This window comes from Cherax quadricarinatus, chromosome 18 (assembly GCF_038502225.1).
Source record: "Cherax quadricarinatus isolate ZL_2023a chromosome 18, ASM3850222v1, whole genome shotgun sequence".
Lineage (NCBI taxonomy): Eukaryota > Metazoa > Arthropoda > Malacostraca > Decapoda > Parastacidae > Cherax > Cherax quadricarinatus.
Window position 1 is genome coordinate 1,772,263 of NC_091309.1, and position 23,313 is coordinate 1,795,575.

General features: G+C 38.0%; 1 protein-coding gene across 15 annotated transcripts in view; it reads right to left on the minus strand.

Moving 5' to 3' along the window:
* Nucleotides 1-23,313, minus strand: part of AMPdeam (AMP deaminase) — a 231,436-nt gene that overhangs the window by 168,873 nt on the left and 39,250 nt on the right. For 9 of the 15 annotated variants that reach the window (XM_070086033.1, XM_070086037.1, XM_070086028.1 and 6 more), the window contains one exon: nucleotides 20,063-20,086. The exons of 5 other annotated variants lie outside the window; for them this stretch is intronic. In XM_070086033.1, the coding sequence (XP_069942134.1) occupies nucleotides 20,063-20,086 (24 nt within the window). Of the gene's footprint in view, nucleotides 1-420; nucleotides 460-20,062; nucleotides 20,087-23,313 lie in introns of those variants that run through there. One more of the 15 variants, XM_070086042.1, reaches the window with a different exon arrangement.

Genomic DNA, 23,313 nt, shown 5'->3' on the forward strand with positions numbered 1-23,313 from the left:
ATGTCCTTAGACACCTCATTTTATTATACCCCTCTCTCTCATAGTGCTGTCACCAATCAGTGAGTCATCTTATGACAAAGACCCATGAATGAACTAGCAACAAGCTTTTCCAGTTACTACCTCACTGTGCTCATGTGTACCCCACCTTCAACAGGGTTCTTCACCTCGTCCTAGAGCTACACCACATTGCCTCATTTATGTTGCCACGGCATTCTCAAGTCTACATTTTACAAACAAGTAACAAGTGAATGGATGCAATTTGCTTTCATTGTGTAGTGACCAGCTCATTTGCCTTTATTTCTCAAATGACTTCATGAACAGTTTTTATTTGTTTTCACAAGCCAACAGTCTAGCATAGCTCTAAAAATGAAAGCCAAGCTCAGAATCTTTTTTCTTTTTTGTTATAAAATTACTACTTACCTTAGAATATTCATGAGTACTCATGCAGCAAGTGTCAGCATTTGATCTGCCCAATAAGTATATGGTAACAGTTTGGTGTATGGTTATTCACTGGTGATTGTTTAACCCGTAAACGGTCCAAGCAGATCTGCGTTCACATGTGTAGTGCTACAAAAGCAGATCTACATTTTTTTTACATATTTTCAAATATAACAAAAAAAAAAATAGATCAAAGTTTTTTTACACATTTTCAAATGTAAAAAAACAAAAAGAAGATCTACTTTTTTTACATACTTTCAAATGTTGAAAAAATGTATATATACGTTTGGACCATTTACAGGTTAATGATGAATGTTCAGCATATGGGTTATTATATAGTGTAGCAAGTAAAAAAACATTAAGTATAAATTAAACTTGCAATAAAATATACTACTCAAGCTCAAATTCTTGTTTATCTACAAAATATATGATATATTTATTAAATGACAAAAATGAATTCATGTAATACAACATATTTGCAATGGTAATAAATTATCATAAATTATATATAGAGTATACACACACACACACCAAAATCCACTTATTAGCTTCAGCAGGAATTACTGATTTTGACTGATTCAAGTGAAATATAACAGAAGAAATTGGAATAATCCACTGTACCATTACAATAGGAAAAATATCAGTTAAACCACTGAAATAACTGGACACAAGCAACATACAGTACTGGAAACTAGAACACAAACAATACTCTCTTCTAAAAATCAATCATAATAACAACATATTGAAAAACAGTTACAATAATATACTGAGCAACTATCATAAAAGATTAATATGATTTGGCTGATAAACAATAAATACATCCATCTCATGCAAAATGTTAAAATATTTTTACTTGGTAGGAAATTTTGAAACAAAATATAAAGCTAATTTTCAAGTACATGAATGATAATGAAAGTATTTTCTTTTTGGGGATTTTCTTTCTTTTTGGGTTACCCTGCCTCGGGTAACTTTCACATGACTTTTATTGTCTCAGGGATATACAGAAGAAATTAAATTTAGCACTGAAATTTGGCATCAGATTGAGAATTTACAGACAGTATGTACAGTGCTGTTGTATAAGTAAAAAAGAGAACAAGAGAGAGAGAGAAAATAAGATTTATAGGGTGTAAAAAAAAAAAAAAAAGCCTGTTGAGTATACTGAGTCAAGTGTATGGTAATATTAGAACCACAGCCTCTCTTCACTTAGCGTAGTACTTCTTTACCGATGACTCGGACTTACGATGGGCTCTCTGACCAGTATGCATACCTAAATAATGTATATTAATGCTGATTTTCTATATTCTGTTTATTAGAATACACAGTACACTACCATATAAACATTTAAAAATATATAAGAAATGTTGTAAATGGTGCAAGAGTGACATTAAAACAATATCAAAGATGGTTGACACAAACCCACTACCATTATACAGTGGACCCCTGGTTCGCGAAGCCATCGGTATCCGATAAATCCGGTATCCGAAGCATTATATCGCAAAAAATTTGCCTCGGTTCCCGTTATAAAACCCGGTATGCGATACGATTCGTACGAGACGTGTTCAGTGTTTACAAGCCAGCCAGTGTGTGCGCATCTAAGGATACATTCGGTACATTCTATATTATCCATATTATCACTGTTTTTGGTGCTTGTTTCTGCAAAATAAGCCACCATGGGCCCCAAGAAAGCTTCTAGTGCCAACCCATCGAGACCAAGGGTGCTAATGAGTATTGAAATTAAGGAAATGTGTGCAAAGTGGCTTGAAGTGCAAACCTTTTTTGATGAAAATCACCCTGACACAGCTACTGCAAGCCGTGTTGGCAACCTGTACACTGTAAAGTAAAAGGACACAAGTGCAACTAATGTGACATTTATTGTGGCAACGTTTCGCTCTCCAGGAGCTTTATAAAGCTCCTGGAGAGCGAAACGTTGCCACAATAAATGTCACATTAGTTGCACTTGTGTCCTTTTACTTTACATATTGTCGGTAATTCTACCAACTTTATTACAACCTGTACACTGACAATGTTGTGAACCACTTCAGGAAAGTCATAAAGGAACGAGAGGTACAGGCCTCTATGGACAGATATGTTGTGCGACAGAAGTCCAGTGACTCTCAAGCTGGTCCTAGTGTCATTAAAAGAAGAAGGGAAGTAACCCCAGAAAAAGACTTGCTACCTCAAGTCCTAATGGAAGGGGATTCCCCTTCTAAACATTAAAAACTTCGACACTCTCCCCTCCTCCCATCCCATCAATCATCACCAGATCTTCATTAAAGGTAAGTGTCAATTATTCTATTGTGGTTTTTCTATTGTTATTATTGTTATTGTAATTATTATATTGCATTAAACTTGATATATCATGTGGTAAAAGTTTTTTTTCATACTTTTGGGTGTCTTGCACGGATTAATTTGATTTCCATTATTTCTTATGGGGAAAATTGATTCGCTTTCCGATAATTTTGGTTTACGATGAGCTCTCAGGAACGGATTAATATCGTGAACCGGGGGTCCACTGTAGTATGCTCCTCACTTAGCAACGAATTCATTTACCGACATGGTCTTAGGAAAAGAACTCTGTCATTAAGTGAGGAGAGCCTGTATTATTGAAAGAATTTGGGTAAGACAGAAAGTAGGATTGCAGAGGAAGACAGAATTTAGGAAGGGCAGAGGGGGTGTAAACCAAGTGTTTACATTTGAAGTACATATACAAGTGAACAATATTTAGATAATGGTAGGGAACTGTTTATTGAATGTATGGATTTAGTAAGCCATATGATAGGATGGATAAAAGCAATGTGATGAAAATTGCAAATGTATGGACCATGGTAGTTGCTAAAAATAGTTAAGAGTTTTTATGCTGAGGACTGCTCAGGAGAGGGAAAGACTATTTTCCAGTAAAGTAGGCCTTAGACAGGGAAGTGTGATGTCACTATGATTGTTTAATATATTTTTAAAGGGAGGAGGGGGGTGTCAAAGAAGTGAATGTTAGGGTGTTGGGAAAGATCCTGGATTAAAAGATAATGAATCTGACATAAAATGGGAATTGTCACAGTTGTTCTTTGCTGATGACAGTTTTTGAAGAGATTCTAAAGAGAAGCTACAACAGTTGATGGGTGTATTTAGGAGGGCCTGTGGAAAAAAAAAAAGGGAAATTTAAATTGAACATGCAAGAGTAAAATGAGAGTAATGAAAAAGTCTGTGAAATGAAAGACTGAATATCAGTTAGGAAGGGGAGAATATATAGAAAATGAATGTACTCAGATATCTGGGAGTGGACAGCGGAAGATGGGCCTATGAAAGACAAAATGAAACATAAGATAGACAAAGGGGGGAAGGGGAAGGTAGGTGATGAGTTGATGCATCTTTGGAAAGAAAGGGGTTTATCAATGCAGGCAAAGAAAAGGTACCAGAGTAAAATATTACCAGCATTTTTATATGGGTGCAAAACATAGGCTTTAAAGGTTGCAATATGGAGGATGCTAGAGGCAGTAGAGGTGTCAAGTTTGAATTTTTTTTTATTAACACATCAGCTGTTTCCCACCAAGGCAAAGTGACCCAAATAAGAAGAAACACTTTCATCATCATCATCATTCACTCCATCACTGTCTTGACAGAGGCATGCCTATGCTACAGTTATAAAACTGCAACATCAACACCCCTCCTTCAGAGCACAGACACTGTACCAGGACTCAAGTCCAGCCAACTGGTTTCCCTGAATACCTTCAAAACTGTTACTTTGGTCACACTCCAACAGCATGTCAAGTCATTTGTCTCCACTTGCTCCTATCTAACAGGCTCATGCACACTTGCTGGGAGTCCAAGCCTATCGCACACAAAACCTTCTTTACCCCCTCCCTCCAACCTTTCCTAGGATGACCCACCTTCCTTCCACTACAGATTTATATGCTCTCCAAGTCATTCTATTTTGTTCTATCCTTTCTAAATATCTGAACCACCTCAACAACCCCTCCTCAACCCTCTGGATAATACTTCAGTAACTCCGCACCTCCTCCTAATTTCCAAACTATGGATTCTCTGCATTATATTCACACCACACATTGCCCTCAGACATGACATCTCTACTGCCTCCAGCCTCCTGCTTGCAACATTCACACCCATATAAAAGGGTTCGTAAAACTATACACATTCCCCTCTTTGCTTCCATGGATAACGTTCTTTATCTCCATAGACTCCTCAGTACACCACTCACCTTTTTCCCCTCATCAATTCTAAGATTCACCTCGTCTTTCATAGACCCCCCAAATATCTGAATATCTTTAATAGACGCCCAAATATATGAATACATTCACTTCCTCCATACTCCCTCCTTCCAATTTGATAACTAATCTTTCATTACCTAAATTTTTTGTTATCCTCATCACCTTACTCTTTCCTATGTTCACTTTTAATTTCCTGCTTGTACATATCCTTCCAGACTTGGTCATCAACCTCTGCAACTTCTCTTAAGAATCTCCCAAAAGCACAGTCATCAGCAAAAAAGCAACTGTGACAACTCCCATTTTGTGTTAGATTCTTCATCTTTTAATCCCACACCTTTTGCCAACACCTGGGCATTCACTTTTCTTACAACCCCATCTATAAATATATTGAACAATCATGGTGACATCACACATCCCTGTCTAAGGTCTACTTTTACTGGGAAATAATCTCCCTCTCTCCTACATACTCTAGCCTAAGCCTCACAATTTTCAGAAAAAACTCTTCACCTCTTATTCCATATATTATTTGCAACATCTGCCACACATGCCTCCCTATTTACCCTATCACACGCCTTTTCCAAATCCATAAATTACACAAAAACCTCTTTACCAATATCTAAATATTGTTCACCTATATGTTTTACTGTAAAACACTTGGTCTACACACCCCTTATCCTTCCTAAAGCCTCCTTGTTCATCTGTGATCCTGCTCTAAATCTTACTCTACATTCTTTCAAAATAACTACCATACACTTTACCAGGTACAGGTCCTCCATCACAAATCCGGCATCATTGGGACCTGTAGTGTGCCGGATTACTGAGTTTGCCAGATTACAGAGTGGTTAGGTTAGAATATACTTAATAAAATTAACCAACTTGACTTACACAGTTCATTGGACATTGGCAAAATTGAACATTTCTGCTACTTTGAGCTCAATTTCAAGGTACTTTTCATCATGAAAGCAATCAAAATCATGTCTATTTCTGTAATATATCTTCCATTCTATCAAATGAGTCCAAAAAAATGAGAATACAACCATAAAAACCATACAAAAATATACTGCAAAGAGGCAGCTAATGGCTGAGAAGTTAACTCCCTTATTTATCGTCCGTCTTTTTTATTTTTGTTGCACGTTAAGAAGCATCTTTCCATCATACATTGCCCAAGTTTCAATGAGATAGCCCAACAAACAACCGAGAAAAAAAAATATTTACCGAAAATCATATATGGCAAGCCAAAGCCAGGTACTGGAAATAAGTCACTTTGTCTGACTTTTCTGGGTTATCCTAGGTTCTCTATACATACACTGCTATGTATGATAATCTATGTAACTGTATTTGTGTATACCTGAATAAACTTATTTACTTCTAGTCTGTCAACTGAGTACAAGAAACTGCCCATTCACTTATTTCAACTACCCAATAAAGTGGCCAGAAATTGGCAATTTGGCCGATTTCACACAAATTTCAACAGATGCCAATTTCAAAATAGGATCCAGAATAAACAATGCAGACATTCCTGGCACTAAAATAACATTTTCTCTGTTCATTAGTCACGGCTACAGGCCCCTCTTATATTACTCTTGCTTTTCATTTGGAATTTTTATTCAGTCTGTTATGCAGACTGCTGCATTATTGTAATAATTGCATAAATAATGTCAAGCCATTCTTGACTCCGTATTGGACTGGCAGGCGGACAGGTATTGGACGGTGACGTCATTTGTTTACTCTTGAGCTTCGCTAAAGAATAGAACATTTTCGCTACTGTGAGCGCAATTTCAAGGTACTTTTCGTCATGAAAGCAATCAAAATCATATCTATTTCTGTAATATATCTTTCATTCTATCAAATGAGACCGAAAAAATGAGAATATAACTATAACCACCATACAAAAATATACCGCTAAGCGGCCGCTAATGGTTGAGAAGTGAACTCTGCTATTTATGGTCTGATTTCTTTCATTTTTGGTGTACGTGAAGAAGTATCTTTCCATCATACATTGCCCAAGTTTGAATAAGATAACCCAACAAACAACTGAGAAAATAATATAATAATAATAATAATAATATCTTTATTTACTACACGTACATGTACAAGGTATACAGGCCTAGCTGACATCAGTGACATACAACTGTATAGAAAGCCACTTATTATGCAGAGTATTTCAAGAAAATTAGGTCAGTGTCCCAGGATAACACCCACACTAGTCGGCTAACACCCAGGTACCCATTTACTGATGGATAAACATAGACAACAGGTGTAAAGAAACATGCCTAATGTTTCTACTCTGGCTGGGAATCGAATACAGTGGACCCCCGGTTAACGATTTTAATCCGTGCAAGAGGGGTAATTGTTATGCGAAATAATCGTTATGTGAATGAATTTTCCCCATAAGAAATAATGGAAATAAAATTAATCCGTGCAAGACACCCAAAAGTATGAAAAAAAAATTTTTTTACCACATGAAATATTAATTTTAATACACACAAACTGAAAAAGGCATGCACACTTACATGACACTTACTTTTATTGAAGATCTGGTGATGATTGATGGGATGGGAGGAGGGGAGAGCATTATCTTCTTACTGTTTAGAAGGGGAATCCCCTTCCATTACGACTTGAGGTAGCAAGTCCTTTTCCGGGGTTACTTCCCTTCTTCTTTTAATGCCACTAGGACCAGCTTGAGAGTCACTGGACCTCTGTCGCACAACAAATCTGTCCATAGAGCTCTGTACCTCCCGTTCCTTTACGATTTGTCTAAAATGGGCCACAACATTGTCATTGAAATAGTCACCAGCACGGCTTGCAACAGCTGTGTCAGGGTGATTTTCATCCATAAAGGTTTGCAGTTCAACCCACTGTGCACACATTTCCTTAATCTTTGAAGTAGGCACAATGGATTCCACAACTGGCATAGGCTTCTCAGGGTTAGCCCCAAACCCTTCAAAATCTTTCTTAATTTCCATACTAATTCTCACCCTTTTTACCACAGGGTTGGCACTAGAAGCTTTCTTGGGGCCCATGGTCACTTATTTTCCAGAAACAGCACCAAAAACACTGTAATAATACGAAATATTCCGAGTGTATGCTTGGATGTTACCGCGGAGGCTGGCTGGTAAACAATGGGACGGGCGGCACATGTGAGGCTGGCTGAGGGCACATTGGACGCGTCTCGGACGAAAATCGGTGAGCGGGTTTTTAATCGGTATGCGCGGCAAAAATTTTGCGATAAAAGTAAGCGGTATGCGGAAAAATCGCTATGTGATGCCATCGTTATGCGGGGGTCCACTGTATTTACCAAAAATCATATATGGCTAATCCAAGCCAGGTACTAAAAATAAGCCATGTTTACTTTTTCTGGGTTATTCTAGGTTCTCTACACATATGCTGCTATGTGTGATAATCTATAGAGAGATAATAACTTTTTTGTTTCAAGTTTATGGTGCAGTATGAGTGTATATCATAGTTAGCCCTGTGCTACACTCTGTTTTCTCTAATACAGTGGACCCCCGCATAGCGATATTAATCCGTGCAAGAGAGCTCATTGTTATGCGAAATTATCGTTATGCGAATGAATTTTCCCCATAAGAAATAATGGAAATCAAATTAATCCGTGCAAGACATCCAAAAGTATGGAAAAAAAATTTTACCACATGAAATATACATTTTCCTACACACAAAGAGAAGGATACATGCACAATAGTAGAGTAGTACATGCACGATATATATTGTGCATGTACTACTCTACTAAATGAAGAATAAATGACACTTACCTTTATTGAAGATGCAGCAATGACTGATGAGACACTGTGTCCTGGGAGTGCCTTTTCCTCCTGAGTACTGTAGGTCCTGTTTGGCATTTTCTTCCAGAACAGGCCTTATCACACTGTGTATGCCACTACGATTCTTAAATCTCTCAAACCAACCTTTGCTGGCTTTAAATTCACCAATATGAGCACTAGTTCCAGGCATTTTTCCCTGTTCACCTGGGTGTTAGTCGACTGGTGTGGGTTGCATCCTGGGAGAGAAGATTAAGGACCCAAATGGAAATAAGTTAGACAGTCTTCGATGACACTGACTTTTTTGGGTTATCCTGGGTGGCAAATCCTCTGGGGTTAATTGTTTCTTGGTATTCTCAATTAGCCACACCAACAACGGTGCTACAGCAGCAGCAGCAGCTGACAGTGCTACAGCAGCAGCAGACGATGCTACAGCAGCAGCAGCAGCAGCTGACGGTGGTACAGCAGCAGCAGCAGTTGACAGTGCTACAGCAGCAGCAGACGATGCTACAGCAGCAGCAGACGATGCTATAGCAGCAGCAGACGGTACTACAGCAGCAGCAGACGGTACTACAACAGCAGCAGCAGCAGCTGACAGTGGTACAACAGCAGCAGCAGCTGACAGTGCTACAGCTGCAGCAGACGATGCTACAGCAGCAGCAGACGGTACTACAGCAGCAGCAGCAGCTGACGGTGGTACAGCAGCAGCAGCAGCTGTACCACCAATAGTAGCGATGGTTGATTGGGGTTTATTATACAACCTGGCCAGCTCGGAGACACGCACTCCACTTTCATATTTATCAATGATCTTTTTCTTCATCTCTATAGTAATTCTCACCCTTATTGCTGTAGGGTTGGCACTAGAAGCTTTCTTGGGGCCCATGGTCACTTATTTTGCAGATAAAATCACCAAAAACACTGTAATAATACGAAATGTTCCGATTGTATGCTTGGATGTTACCGCGGAGGCTGGCTGGTAAACAATGCCACCGGCGGAACATGTGAGGCTGGCTAAGGGCGCACATTAGACGCGTCTCGGACGAACAGCGTTGAGCGGGTTTTTTAGCGGTATGCGAGGCAAAATCTTGGCGATAAAATGTAGCGGTATGCGGATTTAACGTTTTGCAAGGCCAACGGTATGCGGGGGTCCACTGTATAAGCCCCGAAGACAGGGATAGGAGAATGGTATTTGTATACCATATCCTCTTCATACCTCCGTCGAACTGCTCGGTGTTATGCCAAATATTATTTATTCTGGAGCATTTAACATGTTTTATGTTATTTATATTGTTTCTTATATCATATTAGATCAATTGTGATAGGCAAATAAGCTGTAATGTTGATATAAGCGCAATAATAAAGCATATTCTCCTGCTTCATGAGACTGAGCTCATGGCAACCGACAGTGGCTTCAAAGCCACCTTATCTTTAATGGATAATGTACTGTGTAGGTGCTTTACATAATGAGAAGCATTTCTTTTATTCACTGGAACCATGGCTAGGGCTAAAAGCAAGCAGGTTAAAACAATAAATGGAGAAAGAGAAATTGGAATGACTTATGCAGCAAGTAGCGCCACCAAACAGTACCAGCAGGTTGGTGTGGCGATCCTGGAAATTTGAAATTATGCTAGCCAAAATTAGTGCCGAATAACTGAAGGAACCGAATAACTGATTAACGGATTTGTGATGGCGGACCTGTATACTCAACAGGCTTATTCCCTATAATTTTGCACTCATTTTTGTCCCATTTGCCTTCATGCAAAGGGACTATGCATGCCCTCTACCAATCCTTAGGTACCTTATCTTCTTCCATATATTTATTAAATAAAAGCACCAACCACTCCAAAACTATATCCCCACCTGCTTTTAACATTTCTGTCTTTATCCCATCAATCCCAGCTGCTTTACCCACTGCCTCATGCACCTCCCCCACACTCACAACTGGCTCTTCCTTACTCCTACAAGATGTTATACTTCCCTGCCCTTTGCACGAAATCAGAGCTTCCCTGTTTTCATCAACATTCAACAGTTCCTCAAAATATTCCCTCCATCTTCCCAATACCTCTAACTCTCTATCTAATACCTCTCCTCTCTTATTTTTAACTGTCAAATCCATTTGCTCCCTAGACTTTCTTGACTTGTTAATCTCACTCCAAAACTTTTCCTTATTCTTGACAAAATTTGCTCTCTTTTTACATTCCTTCACCAATCTCTTAAGTCTTTTATCTACCAATACATAGTCCAACAAACTAATATCATTATGCCCTATACAGTAGTACCTCGGCTTACGAGTTTAATTTGTTCCGTGACCTTGCTTGTATCCCGATTTGCTCGTATGTTGAGTCAATTTTCCTCATTTAAATTAATTGAAATGACATTAATCCATTCAAGAGGAATTCCAGGCACGACAAAATACTTCAGTACAACAAAATACTTCAGTATTTTGTTGATTTATCTATCACAACTTATCTAATATGACATAATAAACAATATTAACCCTTTGAGGGTTTCGGACGTACTAGTACGGCTTACGACCCAGGGTTTTTGATGTACTAGTACGCCTAAATTCTAGCGCCCTCAAATCTAGTGGGAGAAAGTTGGTATGCCTTCATATGAAAGAATGGGTCTATGTGGTCAGTGTGCACAGTCTAAAAAAAATCCTGCAGCACACAGTGCATAATGAGAAAAAAAAAACTTTGACCATTTTTTTGGAATAAAACAGCGACTTTGCACTGTATTTTCATATGGTATTTATTGTTGTATTCTAGTTTTGTTGGTCTCATTTTATAGAATGGAAGACATATTACAGAAATTGAGATGATTTTGACTGGTTTTACAATGAAAGGTACCTTGAAATTGAGCTCAAAGTAGCAGAAATGTTCGATTTTTACCAAATTTCAAAAGTGAACAAATCGTGCCAAGCGTGTAATACACGTCAACTGGTGAGTCTAATATTCTTTCACAAGTGCACCAATAATATTTATACCATTTTTTACACTAATACAGCAGTCTGCATAACAGTAAATCTTATATTTTTTGTGAGAATAAAAATTCAAAGTGGAAAGCAAAAGAATATAAGAGGGGCCTTGAGACGTGACTAATGACCAGAGGAAATGTCATTTTGGTGCCAGGAATGTCTTTCTTGTTTATTCTGGACCCTATTCGGAAATTGGCATCTTTTGAAATTTGTGTGAAATTGGCAAAATTGCTAAATTCTGACCACTGTACTGGATAGTTGAATTTCATAAATGGGTGGTTTCTTGCACCCATTCGATAGAAAAAATGGAGTTCTAGCGAAATATTCATGTTTTTTGTCGACTAGTGCAGTGGAATTGGCCGAAAATGGGGCTCAAAGTGGGCAAAATCGCCGATGCGTAAACATCACCGAGACCGCTAACTTTGCGAGAGCATAATTCCGCAAGTTTTCCATCAAATTTCAAACTTTTGGTGTCCTTATGATCGGGAAAAGATTCTCTATCTTTTCATAAGAGAAAATAATTTTTTTTTTTTTTTAATTTGGCCGACCCTGAGAACGAGTTTCGGAGAGGGCCTGTCGACCCTCAAAGGGTTAATAACATAGAAACATGATATATACACTAGAATGAATAAAATACTATGGCCATTGCTGTTGTTGGGGTCTATAGTGCCACTACAGTGGTCATTCCTGCTTCTGGCTACATACCTTCCCATGCTCTTATTACAACAGAAAACAGAGTGTTTGTCAGGCAAACTGCATTAGATCACTTCATAGTTTCATAAGGAAAACAATGTAAAGAAATTATGTAGTACGTACTAAAGCATTTACCTTGGAGAAGAAATGTTGGTAGTTGATGGTGGAGAAGAGATGCTGGTGGAGGTTCATGATGGAGAAGAGATGCTGGGCACAGCATCTGACTTACTGACTTGACTTAACTGACTGACTGAATGACTTGACTGGCTTACTGAATGACTTGACTGGCTTACTGAATGACTTGACTGGCTTACTGAATGACTTAAAGTTAGACTTTTTCACTGAAGAGGACCCTGAAATGGTGTCTAGAGCAGGTGATGCCTTACCATCAGTTGTATAATGTACTACAGAGTAAAATAGAACAGAAATAAATTACCGAATTTATGCACACTACAGTACAACCATCGACTTCAGTACCAGAACCTCTACCGTCCACCTCAGCCCAGTAGGGCCACAGCATAATTCTCCTCTCTCTTCACAGTTGACAAACACCAGCACCCACAATTTAAGGTAAGAAATACTATTATTTCTGTTGCAGTTATAGTCTTAAGCAGTAAAAACAACATAATACATCACGACAATGAACTACAATTATATATTCACCTTTATTTTTGTAAGATCTGGAGGTTTAAAAAAAAAGTTGTTTGAGGGGGAACCTCGCATCCTGAATTTTTGCTTGTATCCAGAAACAAAAAATCAACCAAGTGACTGCTTGTATCCTGAAAAACTCATATGGTGGGGCACTCATAAGCCGAGGTTTTACTGTATCATATCTTGTTTACTCACTTATCCTTTTTTCTTAAAATACGTATGTATAATCCTAGGTAGTAGGTTGGTAGACAGCAACTGCCCAGGGAGGTACTACCGTCCTGTCAAGTGAGTGTAAAACGAAAGCCTGTAATTGTTTTACATGATGGTAGGATTGCTGGTGTCCTTTTTTCTGTCTCATGAACATGCAAAATTTCAAGTACGTCTTGCTACTTCTACTTACACTCAGGTCACACTACACATACATGTACAAGCGTATATATACATACCCCTCTGGGTTTTCTTCTATTTTCTTTCTAGTTCTTGTTCTTGTTTATTTCCTCTTATCTCCATGGGGAAGTGGAACAGAATTCTTCCTCCGTAGGCCATGCGTGTTGTACGAGGCGACTAAAATGCCGGGAGCAAGGGGCTAGTAACCCCTTCTCCTGTATATATTACTAAATTTGAAAGGAGAAACTTTGGTTTTTTCTTTTGGGCCACCCCGCCTCGGTGGGATACGGCCGGTGTGTTGAAAGAAAGAGAACGTATGTATAACCTATTACCAAACCCCTTTCTATACAAAGTTCAATCAAAGGCTTCCCGTTTTCATTTACACCTGGTACCCCAAACTTACCTACCACACCCTCTCTAATCTTTTCTCCTACCTTAGCATTTAGGTCCCCTACCCCAATTACTCTCACACTTAGTTCAAAAGTTCCTAAACACTTGCTTAACATCTCCCAAAATCTCTCTCTCCCCCTCCTCACTTTTCACATCTGACCCTTATTTTAATCCACATAATCCATGAATTTATACATTTCTTTATGCAAAAAATTCAGAGAGCAGAAATTAGAAAACAGTATGGGTTTTCAAAAGGTATAATTAATCCTAGTGAGGTACATATGGGTGAGGATCATGAATTAAAATTGTGGTAAGACTCACATTTACTTCAATAATGGGTGATCAAACTCATAGTTTAAAATGTAATATAGTATTGTAATGAGAATGATTATTTTTTCAGTGAACCGGCCGTATCCCATCAGGTTGGGTGACCTAAAAAGAAAAACCAAACTTTTTAAATTTAAAAAGAAAAAACAAAGTTCTTCTTTTTAAATTTAGTGACTGATGCAGGAAAAGGGGTTACTAGCCACTTGCTCCCAACATTTCAGTCGCCTCTTACAACACTCATGGCTAACGGAGGAAGAATTCTGTTCCACTGCCCCATGGAGACAAGAGGAAATAAACAAAAACAAGAAGTATTAAGAAAATAGAAGAAAACCCAGATGGGTATTTATATACATGCATTACATGCATGTGTAGTGTGACAAAAGTGTAAGTAGAAGTAGCAAGATATACTTGGTATCCCGCGTGTTGAGGAGACAGACAAACAAGACACCAGCAATCCTACCATCATGCAAAACAATTACAGATTTCTGTTTTACACTCACCTGGTAGGACGGTAGTACCTCCCTGGGTGGTTGCCAACCTATTACCACAGAACAGTAGTACCTCCCTGGATGGCTGCTGTCTACCAACCTACTACACCACAGGATGGTAGTACCTCCCTGGGCGATTGCAGTCTACCAACATACTATCACAGGACAGTAGTACCTCCCTGGGTGGTTGCTGTCTAGCAACTTACTACCACAGGATGACAGTACTTCCCTGGGTGGTTGCTGTCTACCAAACTACCTACAGAGAGTGATTATACAGTACAGACACTCTTCACTTAGCAATGTACTCATTTACTGACTGTTTGAGTTATGACTGGCTCTGACCAGTCAGTATTGTATGCCATATGAGAACTTGGGTCGTGGAAATGGGCAGCGTGGTGTCTCAGTGTCAAGCATGTCAGTCTCGTCCCCACAGCCACTCAGTACACTGGCTTTTACAGTCTCCAAGACTATATTTGTACAAATTTGTACTTTATTGTGCACCCCATAGTACAAGATGTCAGTGAAAAGGAAAATCTTGCCTTCAGCTTGACTACAGCTCCTGATAACCCTGCTGATAACTCTGATGATGACAATGATGATCCTGAACCAGTAGTCTGAAGGATTCGATGACTAAAATGTTAATGTGAATGTCTCTTTCTTACACTGTAATTTGAATTTTTTTGGTACATCATTTTTATACTGTAGAGTAATTACAATTACAAGTATCAGTAAGGGGTAGTTCCTCGCTTAGTGATGAATTCGTTTACTCATGTGGTCTTAGGAATGGAACTCCGTCGTTACGTGAGGAGTGTCTGCATTTTATTATCTATCCAAACTGGATACAGCATATCTGGGTATAAAGGATGAATACTATTTTTAGAAGTACACCTCTTTAGGGCTAAGAGTGCTGACAAGGTATTTTAGAAGTGTTTTTTTTAATTTAGAGAGGATGGAGATGAATTGGATGACAAAGAGGGTTTACAAAGCTGGGGTGGAAGGAAGGAGGGGTAGGGGATAAAGGTTTTAAGTGCTAGAGGCTTGAGGATCCCCATGCTTGTTTGAACATGTTAGATTAGAGTGGAAACAAATGGTTTTTATGGCTTGAGGTGCTTTTGGAGTTAGAGCAAGGCAACATATATGAAGGAAATCAGGAAACTGGTTAACTGAACTTGAATCCTGGAGGTGGGAAGTACACCACCTACACTCTGAAGGAGGGGTGGGGACATTACAGTTTGAAAGGTTATTTGAATTGTGATAATTGCATTTATGGCAAGGCAAATACTGAATGACTGATTGTAATTGTGTTTCTTTTGAGTCACCCTACATCCATGAGAGATGGCTGGTGTGTTAATAATAAAAAAAATAAAACTTAATCCATTATTGTTTTATTCACCAAACTGTAGTTAATCCAATATTATGTTTTAGTTAAAATACCTGTATAAATGGAATAGTTTTGATGGTGACAAAGTTCAAATTTTTGTAAAGTGTCTGTTTACTATGTAAATCAAGAGCAAACCCTCAATTTAACAGACTAAAGCCATTTGTTCATTAGATCAGAAGTACAGTGGAACCTTGGTTGTTGAATTTAATTTGTTCTAGATGTCGATTCAACAACCAAAACGAATGACAACCAAAACAATTTTTCCCATAAAAAATAATGCAAATAGAATTAATCTGTTCCAGACCCCAAATAACAATAATTTATTAAAAATGTGCTACTATGTAAAACTGTAAAAATGAATACTAAAAGAAACTTTAACTGAAATACTGTACAGTAAATGAAAATTTAACTGCCTCTTACCTGTCAGAGGAGACATCATGACATACTGGAAGCAGAAGGTGAAGTAGAGGAGGGGGTATGTTACTGCTTGAAAGGGGAGTTACCTTCTATTGATATGTCAGGCAATTGTCCTTTTTTTTTTTTTTCTTCTTACACCGGGTTTGACAAGGTTGGGTCAAGGATCCCTAGTTTTATTGACAAGCCATATACAGGTTAAAGATTCCTAACTTTATTGACAAGCTAAGAGCTGTTCTGGTGTTCTCTTCTTTGTCTCTTTTCACCACTAACACTTTGTTCTGGCTCACTGGTTCTAAAAAACCTGTCCAGTGAGGTTTGTTTCTAACTCTGTTTTAACATCTGTCTAAACTGAGACATTACACTGTCATTGTACATGTTAGAGAGACAGATGGCCACTTTGTCTGGATGGTATTTTTCAACAAACTCCTGCACTTTATGCCATTTAGCACACATTTCCTTGATAAGTGCAGTGGGCACATCATCCCTTCCATCTTCTTCCCCCGATGACAGCTCCTCCACTGAAATCTGTTGCTACTCCTGAAAATTTGTAAGTTCTTTTGTGGTGAGTCAGTTCTATGCTCCTCCACCAACTCCTCCACATCATCTTCAGTCATCTCTAGGCTCAGGGTCTTCCCCAGTGACACAATATCTTCTACTGGCTCAGACTCATCTTCAAAATCTCCAAAATCCCTGGCTGCCACAAAGTCAGGCCACGGTTTCTTCCATGCTGACTGCATGGTCCTGGAAGACACATTCCCCCAGGCTTTGTCTATAAGCCTCAAGCAGGTGAAGACAATGAAACGGTCCCTCCAGAACTCCCTGAGGGTTAAATTTGTTTCTGAAGTGATTTCAAAGCATCTTTCAAAATGTGCTTTGGTGTAGAGTTTCTTGAAGTTAGAAATGACCTGCTGGTCCATGGGCTGGATTACAGGAGTAGTGTTAGGAAGCAAGAACTTTACAGTTATAAAACTGAACTCCTCCAGCAACTCATTTTCCAAGCTTGGAAGGTGAGTAGGAGCATTATCCATAAGAACATAAAAAGGCCTGAGCGGCAATTGTTTTTTACGGCAAGTTAGGTTCCAGGCTATCGCCGGAAAGCAGAACCATTTTTTCCCACTTATAAATGCATATAAATGCCAGACAACAAGTTTACCCTAACTTATATTAAGTTAGTAATAGAATAGGCATTAAAAAACACAATAAAAAGTAAAATACAGTGGAACCTCAAAACTCGAACTGCTCCCAACACAACCAATTATGTAAGTGTATTTTTGTAAGTGCTTTTATAAGTGTATTTTTGAGGGTCTGAAATGGACTAACCTAATTTACATTATTCCTCATGGGAATAAATTCATTCGGTAAAGACACTCGAACAGCCTTCTGGACCAAAGAAAGTTCGATATTTGAGGTTCCACTGTACATACACAGTACATTCATTACTTATCTTAAAATATTTGTAGTTTTATTAATGTAGGGCAAGAGGTGAGTAGCACTTATTTGTAGGAAGTCAGGTGTAGGTAGCCCTGGCTCCCCATCCCAAACCTAATACATATGATATTTAAAGCAGCCCAGAGAGATAAATTACACATACAGTACACTCATTATTTACCTTAAAATATTGTACGTGTAGTCTTAATGTTGGATGAGAGGTGAGTAGTATTTATTTGTAGGAAGTCAGGTGTAGGTAGCCGGTAGGTATAGCTCACCTGGGCTATACCTACCGGCTACCTACACTGCGGCCCAGAGCCATATTATTACCATCGACATACCTTGTTCACTGAATTTAATCGTTTCTAACAATTACCTTTACACGCCATCATAAATGAAGGGAGAAGCAATGAATAATTCATGCCGAGAATTGTAAACAAAAGTGGAGTGTTAAGGGAAGTGACTAGGCCAAATGCAGATTCATACACGTTTTCTCTTGTGCTGGACCAGAGAAAACGTAATGTTTTCCCTCCGTCTGGCTATCACACCTCCATAGCATATAAACATAGCATGTTTATATGCTATGTAATGTGTTTATGTAATTTTGAAGAAAATATCATAGATAAATTAATAAAAATGTCTATATTAACATAAAATAAGACATTTAATGTGTCCAAGAGTGGTTATTATTATGTACTATATTACTATGGCATTAAGACTAGAGGGACACTCTAGTCTTAATGTGTACCTGCACACCAGCACAGCATGTAGGTACAGGTACAGGTACACAAGTATTATTATCAGAGCACCTATAAAATATGCAATAACTTTAAAACACTTGAAATTTTGGAAAGTTTCCAGACATAATAGAGAGATGTGCTCATAATTTGAAATTGCCGTATTAGTGGAGTGCAGTAGGGCAAAATGCCATAAAGCGGGGCCCTACTGTACTTTTTGACAGTGGGAGCAAAGATCTCAAGAACCCACTCAATAAAAAATTGTCTTGTTACCCAAGCTTTTGTGATGGCCCTCCACATTACAGCCAGTTTGCTTTTCATAATATTGTTCTTCTTAAAAACTTGGAGATTTTTGGAATGGTAAACAAGTAAGGGCTTCAATTTCAAGTCCCCACCTGCATTACCACACAGTAAGAGAGAGAGCCTGTCTTTCATTGGCTTGTGTCCTGGCATTGACTTTTCCTCTTCAGTTATGTAGGTCCTCTTGGACATTTTCTTCCAGAAGAGGCCTGTCTTGTCACAAACACTTGTTGGGGACAAACCCCTCAGTCTCTACATACTCTTGGAATTCAGTAACATACTTTTCAACAGCCACTTTGTCAGCACTGGCAGCCTCCCCATGCCTAGTCACACTATGAATGCCACTTCTTTTCCCCCAAATTATCAAACCAACCCCTACTAGCCTTGAAGGATTGAGTTTCAGCACTTGTTCCAGGTTTTTTTTTCAGGAGGTTATCATGCAACTGCCTCGCTTTTTCACAAATAATGACTTCTGAAATATTATCATCGTGTAACTGTTTTTCGTTTATCCAAATCAACAAAGTTTTTCAACCTCCTCAATAATTTGTTGCCTTTGCTTTGATAGCACTTTCAAGCCTTTTGCAAGGCAGCTGCTTTAATTTTTTCCCCTTGGCCCAGTATCATGCTAATGGTAGATGCTGATTTATCAGAAAGTTTTGCCATATCAACCACTCAGAGCCTACCTTCTTCATACTTTCTAATGACTTCTTTTTTAAACTCATCAGTGCTTTTTACAACTTTTTGCTTTTACCTCTTTATCCTTCTTTGGACCCATGATGGCTGATCTTGCACTTAAAAAAACTGCACCAAAACCACAAAATAACAAAAAAGTTCACAAGATGCACAACAAAAGCTCAAGAGAGTTTATAGCACGCGAGTTAGTAAGAACGTGACCCGAGCCATTCGTGTTGTCAGTCAACAACCAAGAGAACATATGAACACCTGGAGTTTACCTGGAGTTTACTATTACATTTTTTCTTGAATTCCTTGTTCAAAAACTGATTTATTCGACAAGTAATGCAGTCGACAACTGAGGTTCTGCTGTATGAGAATATTTATTCCATGTACCAATAAAGGGACAATTTTCAAATTAAACAGACTAAGTTTGGAGAGATGATGATCTAGGTTCCATTGGCCAGAGAAAAAAAGTGAGACAGAAATAACAAGCACCTAGACTGATTGCTCCCCAGGAATTTTGTTTATTGTGTGCATGCTAACCTTTAGTTTACATGCTTTACAGTTCATGTATATACAGGATATGAATTATAATATACAAAACTGTATTACATCCACTAAGACTAAGGGCAAACAACCACCAACCCTATTACTTATAAATGACATACAACACCCATGAGGCTAACAAATAAAGGAGTAAAAAGTAGTAAGGAAATGAAGAATAGTAAAGGAGCTGAACTCTAGTACACAATTTACTGTTAATGCTTCTCTTACCTTTCCTTTAACTTCTTGTTTATCCTGAGGTGGCATAGAAGAGGATGATGAAAGCCAGAATTATCTTGTTGAAAAACATTTACCCATTCATAAATTAGATCTATATTGGTAAAAATGCTCTTATCTTAGAAAGCCCTTTTTCAATGCTACACACTTAGAAGAAGCTCGCATGAAAAATTTTTTAATGAGAATGAGTATAGAAACTTGCAATTTTTTCAGTTCCTGTTAAAATCAGTATATTTATAAGACTCCAATTTAGGTAACTTTTATGCATTAATGTATTCTGCACAAAAGTAGGCAATAAAAAAATACCTGTACAATAAGACCGCTAAATTTATTACTGTAGTTTCATAAAAAAAGACATTATAGTAGATCCCTCGCTTACGACATTAATGTATTCCTGAAAACTGTTCAAGACTCAGAACCTATTTTTCCATAGACACCCAAGTTATAACTGTAGATGTGCTCCTGACCCAAAATATTCTCTAATTTAATTTACTTGCTTAATTTTTCTAAGAATATTTGTCAAATATTTTACATTTAGCACTATTTTATTTTTTACTTTCAAATAGTAATAAACATTGTATAAGTACAGTAGTATGTATTTATATTTTAAGATTTGTTTTCCAAAAATGCTTTTTATATCAAGTGGTTTTCTTTTGAGAATGAAAATGTTTCAGATTAAATTACAGAACAGGTGGATCTAGAACCTATTACATTCTAGTTATAAAACTACCAGGCTAGTGCACTATCCACTGGACCATGCTGGGCTAACAACATTCATCCAACATGGTATATTTCTAGACACCATAGGAAGGTTAGCATGGGCCACCACTGTGTCCACAAAATACAGTTTTTGTTAACTGTTGTGCCAGCACACCTCTGACAAGGCAGTGATGGAGTCAGTGATGATGAAAATGTTTCTTCTCTTTTGGTTCACCCTGCCTTGGTGGGAAACAGTTGCTATGTTAATAAAAGTAAGAAATAATAATAATAATAATCCTAGGTAGTAGGTTGGTAGACAGCAACTCCCCTGGAAGACACTCTACTGTCCTGCCAAGTGAGTGTGAAATGGAAACCTGTAATTGTTTTACATGATGGTGTCTTTTTTTCTCTCATAAACATGCAAGGCTTCAGGTATGTCTTGCTACTGCCAAAAATGCTCCAGCATGATAGTGGCTTTCTTCGTACTTAACTAATCAAAATTGCAATCACACATTGTAAACACTGCAAAGAAATAAAAATCTTTAATCTTTACACTTAGATCACACTGTACAAAAAATATATACACATCCCCCCTCTGGGTTTTCTTCTATTTCCTTATCAGTTCTTGTTCTTGTTTATTTCCTCTTATCTCCATGGGGAAGTGAAACAGAATTCTTCCTCCGTAAACCATGCGTGTCATAAGAGGCAACTAAAATGCTGGGAGCAAGTGGCTAGTAACCCCTTCTCCTGTATAAATTACTAAATTTAAAAAGAGAAACTTTCATTTTTCTGTTTAGTCACCCTGCCTTGGTGGGATATGGCCGGTTTGTTGAAAAAAAAAATAAAACTAACTTTTATTTCAGCATGATACAATGTTTGTACAGAGAAAGGTGACATTTAGGCATGCATGCAGAAAGCCCCTGGTTATGCAGAGCATTTCAAGCATACTTAAACCTAGCGTAATACTAAAATGGCAGTAACTAATTGATTGCTTATATATATATGGTCTCCAAGGGTTCATAAATAAGTGATGAATTCTCACTTAAGGCCGGGTTATGATTACAGGTAACGAGAATAAGAATATACGTACAGTGGAATCTTGGCTTACGAATTTAATCTGTTCCATGACCTCGTTTGTATCCCGATTTGTTAGTATGCCGAGTCAATTTTCCTCATTTAAATTAAATGAAATGGCATTAATCCGTTCCAGCGGAATTCCTGCTCTTAGGAGGCACGACAAAATATTTCAATATGATGCTAATATCAACTCTACGGCTTATTTATACATCACAATTCATCTAATTTCACCATCACTCAAAGAATGCACAACAGGTGCATCATTGTCAGTGTTCAGCATTTCTTCGACGATCATACTTATGATTACGAAGGGATCTGCATTATGATTTATTTCTTAATAATGTACACCGTGCTCAGAGTATATACATTCCCCAGAGAGAAATTAGGTCTAATAATAACGATCCCAAATGGGTTAACAGGAGGCTAAAGCATCTATTAGGGGAGAAAAGGGGAATTTATAGGCGCATCAGAAGAGGAGAGGTTAACCTTACTGACCAATATGTTCAGCTTAAAAGAGAAGTAAAAAAGGGGATTAGAAAGGCTAAACATGAATATGAAATTAGAGTTGCTAATGAATCAAAGACCAATCCAAAGGGCTTCTTTCAAGTGTATAGGACGAAAGTGAAGGAAAAAGTAGGACCTCTGAAAATTGGGAATGGACAGCTGATGGATAAGGAACTGGAAATGTGTTCCTTATTTAATGACTATTTTTTGTCAGTTTTTACACAGGAAGACATAAACGAGATTCCAGAAATTAACAATTATTCAGTTACTGATGAATTCAAATTAACTTAATATTACTGTCACGAGGGACATGGTTATCAAACAGATAGACAAACTGAAGCAAAATAAGTCCCCGGGACCCGATGAGTTGTTTTCAAGGGTACTTAACCCTTTGAGGGTCGACAGGCCCTCTCCGAAACTCGTTCTCAGGGTCGGCCAAATTTAAAAAAAAAAAAAAAATTCTCTTATGAAAAGATAGAGAATTTTTTCCCGATCATAAGGACACCAAAAGTTTGAAATTTGATGGAAAACTTACGGAATTATGCTCTCACGAAGTTAGCGGTCTCGGCGATGTTCACGCATCGGCGATTTTGCCCACTTTGAGCCCCATTTTCGGCCAATTCCACTGTACTAGTCGACAAAAAACATGAATATTTCGCTAGAACTCCATTTTTTCTATCGAATGGGTGCAAGAAACCACCCATTTATGAAATTCAACTATCCAGTACAGTGGTCAGAATTTAGCAATTTTGCCAATTTCACACAAATTTCAAAAGATGCCAATTTCCGAATAGGGTCTAGAATAAACAAGAAAGACATTCCTGGCACTAAAATGACATTTCCTCTTATATTCTTTTGCTTTCCACTTTGAATTTTTATTCTCACAAAAAATATAAGATTTACTGTTATGCAGACTACTGCATTAGTGTAAAAAATGGTATAATTATTATTGGCGCACTTGTGAA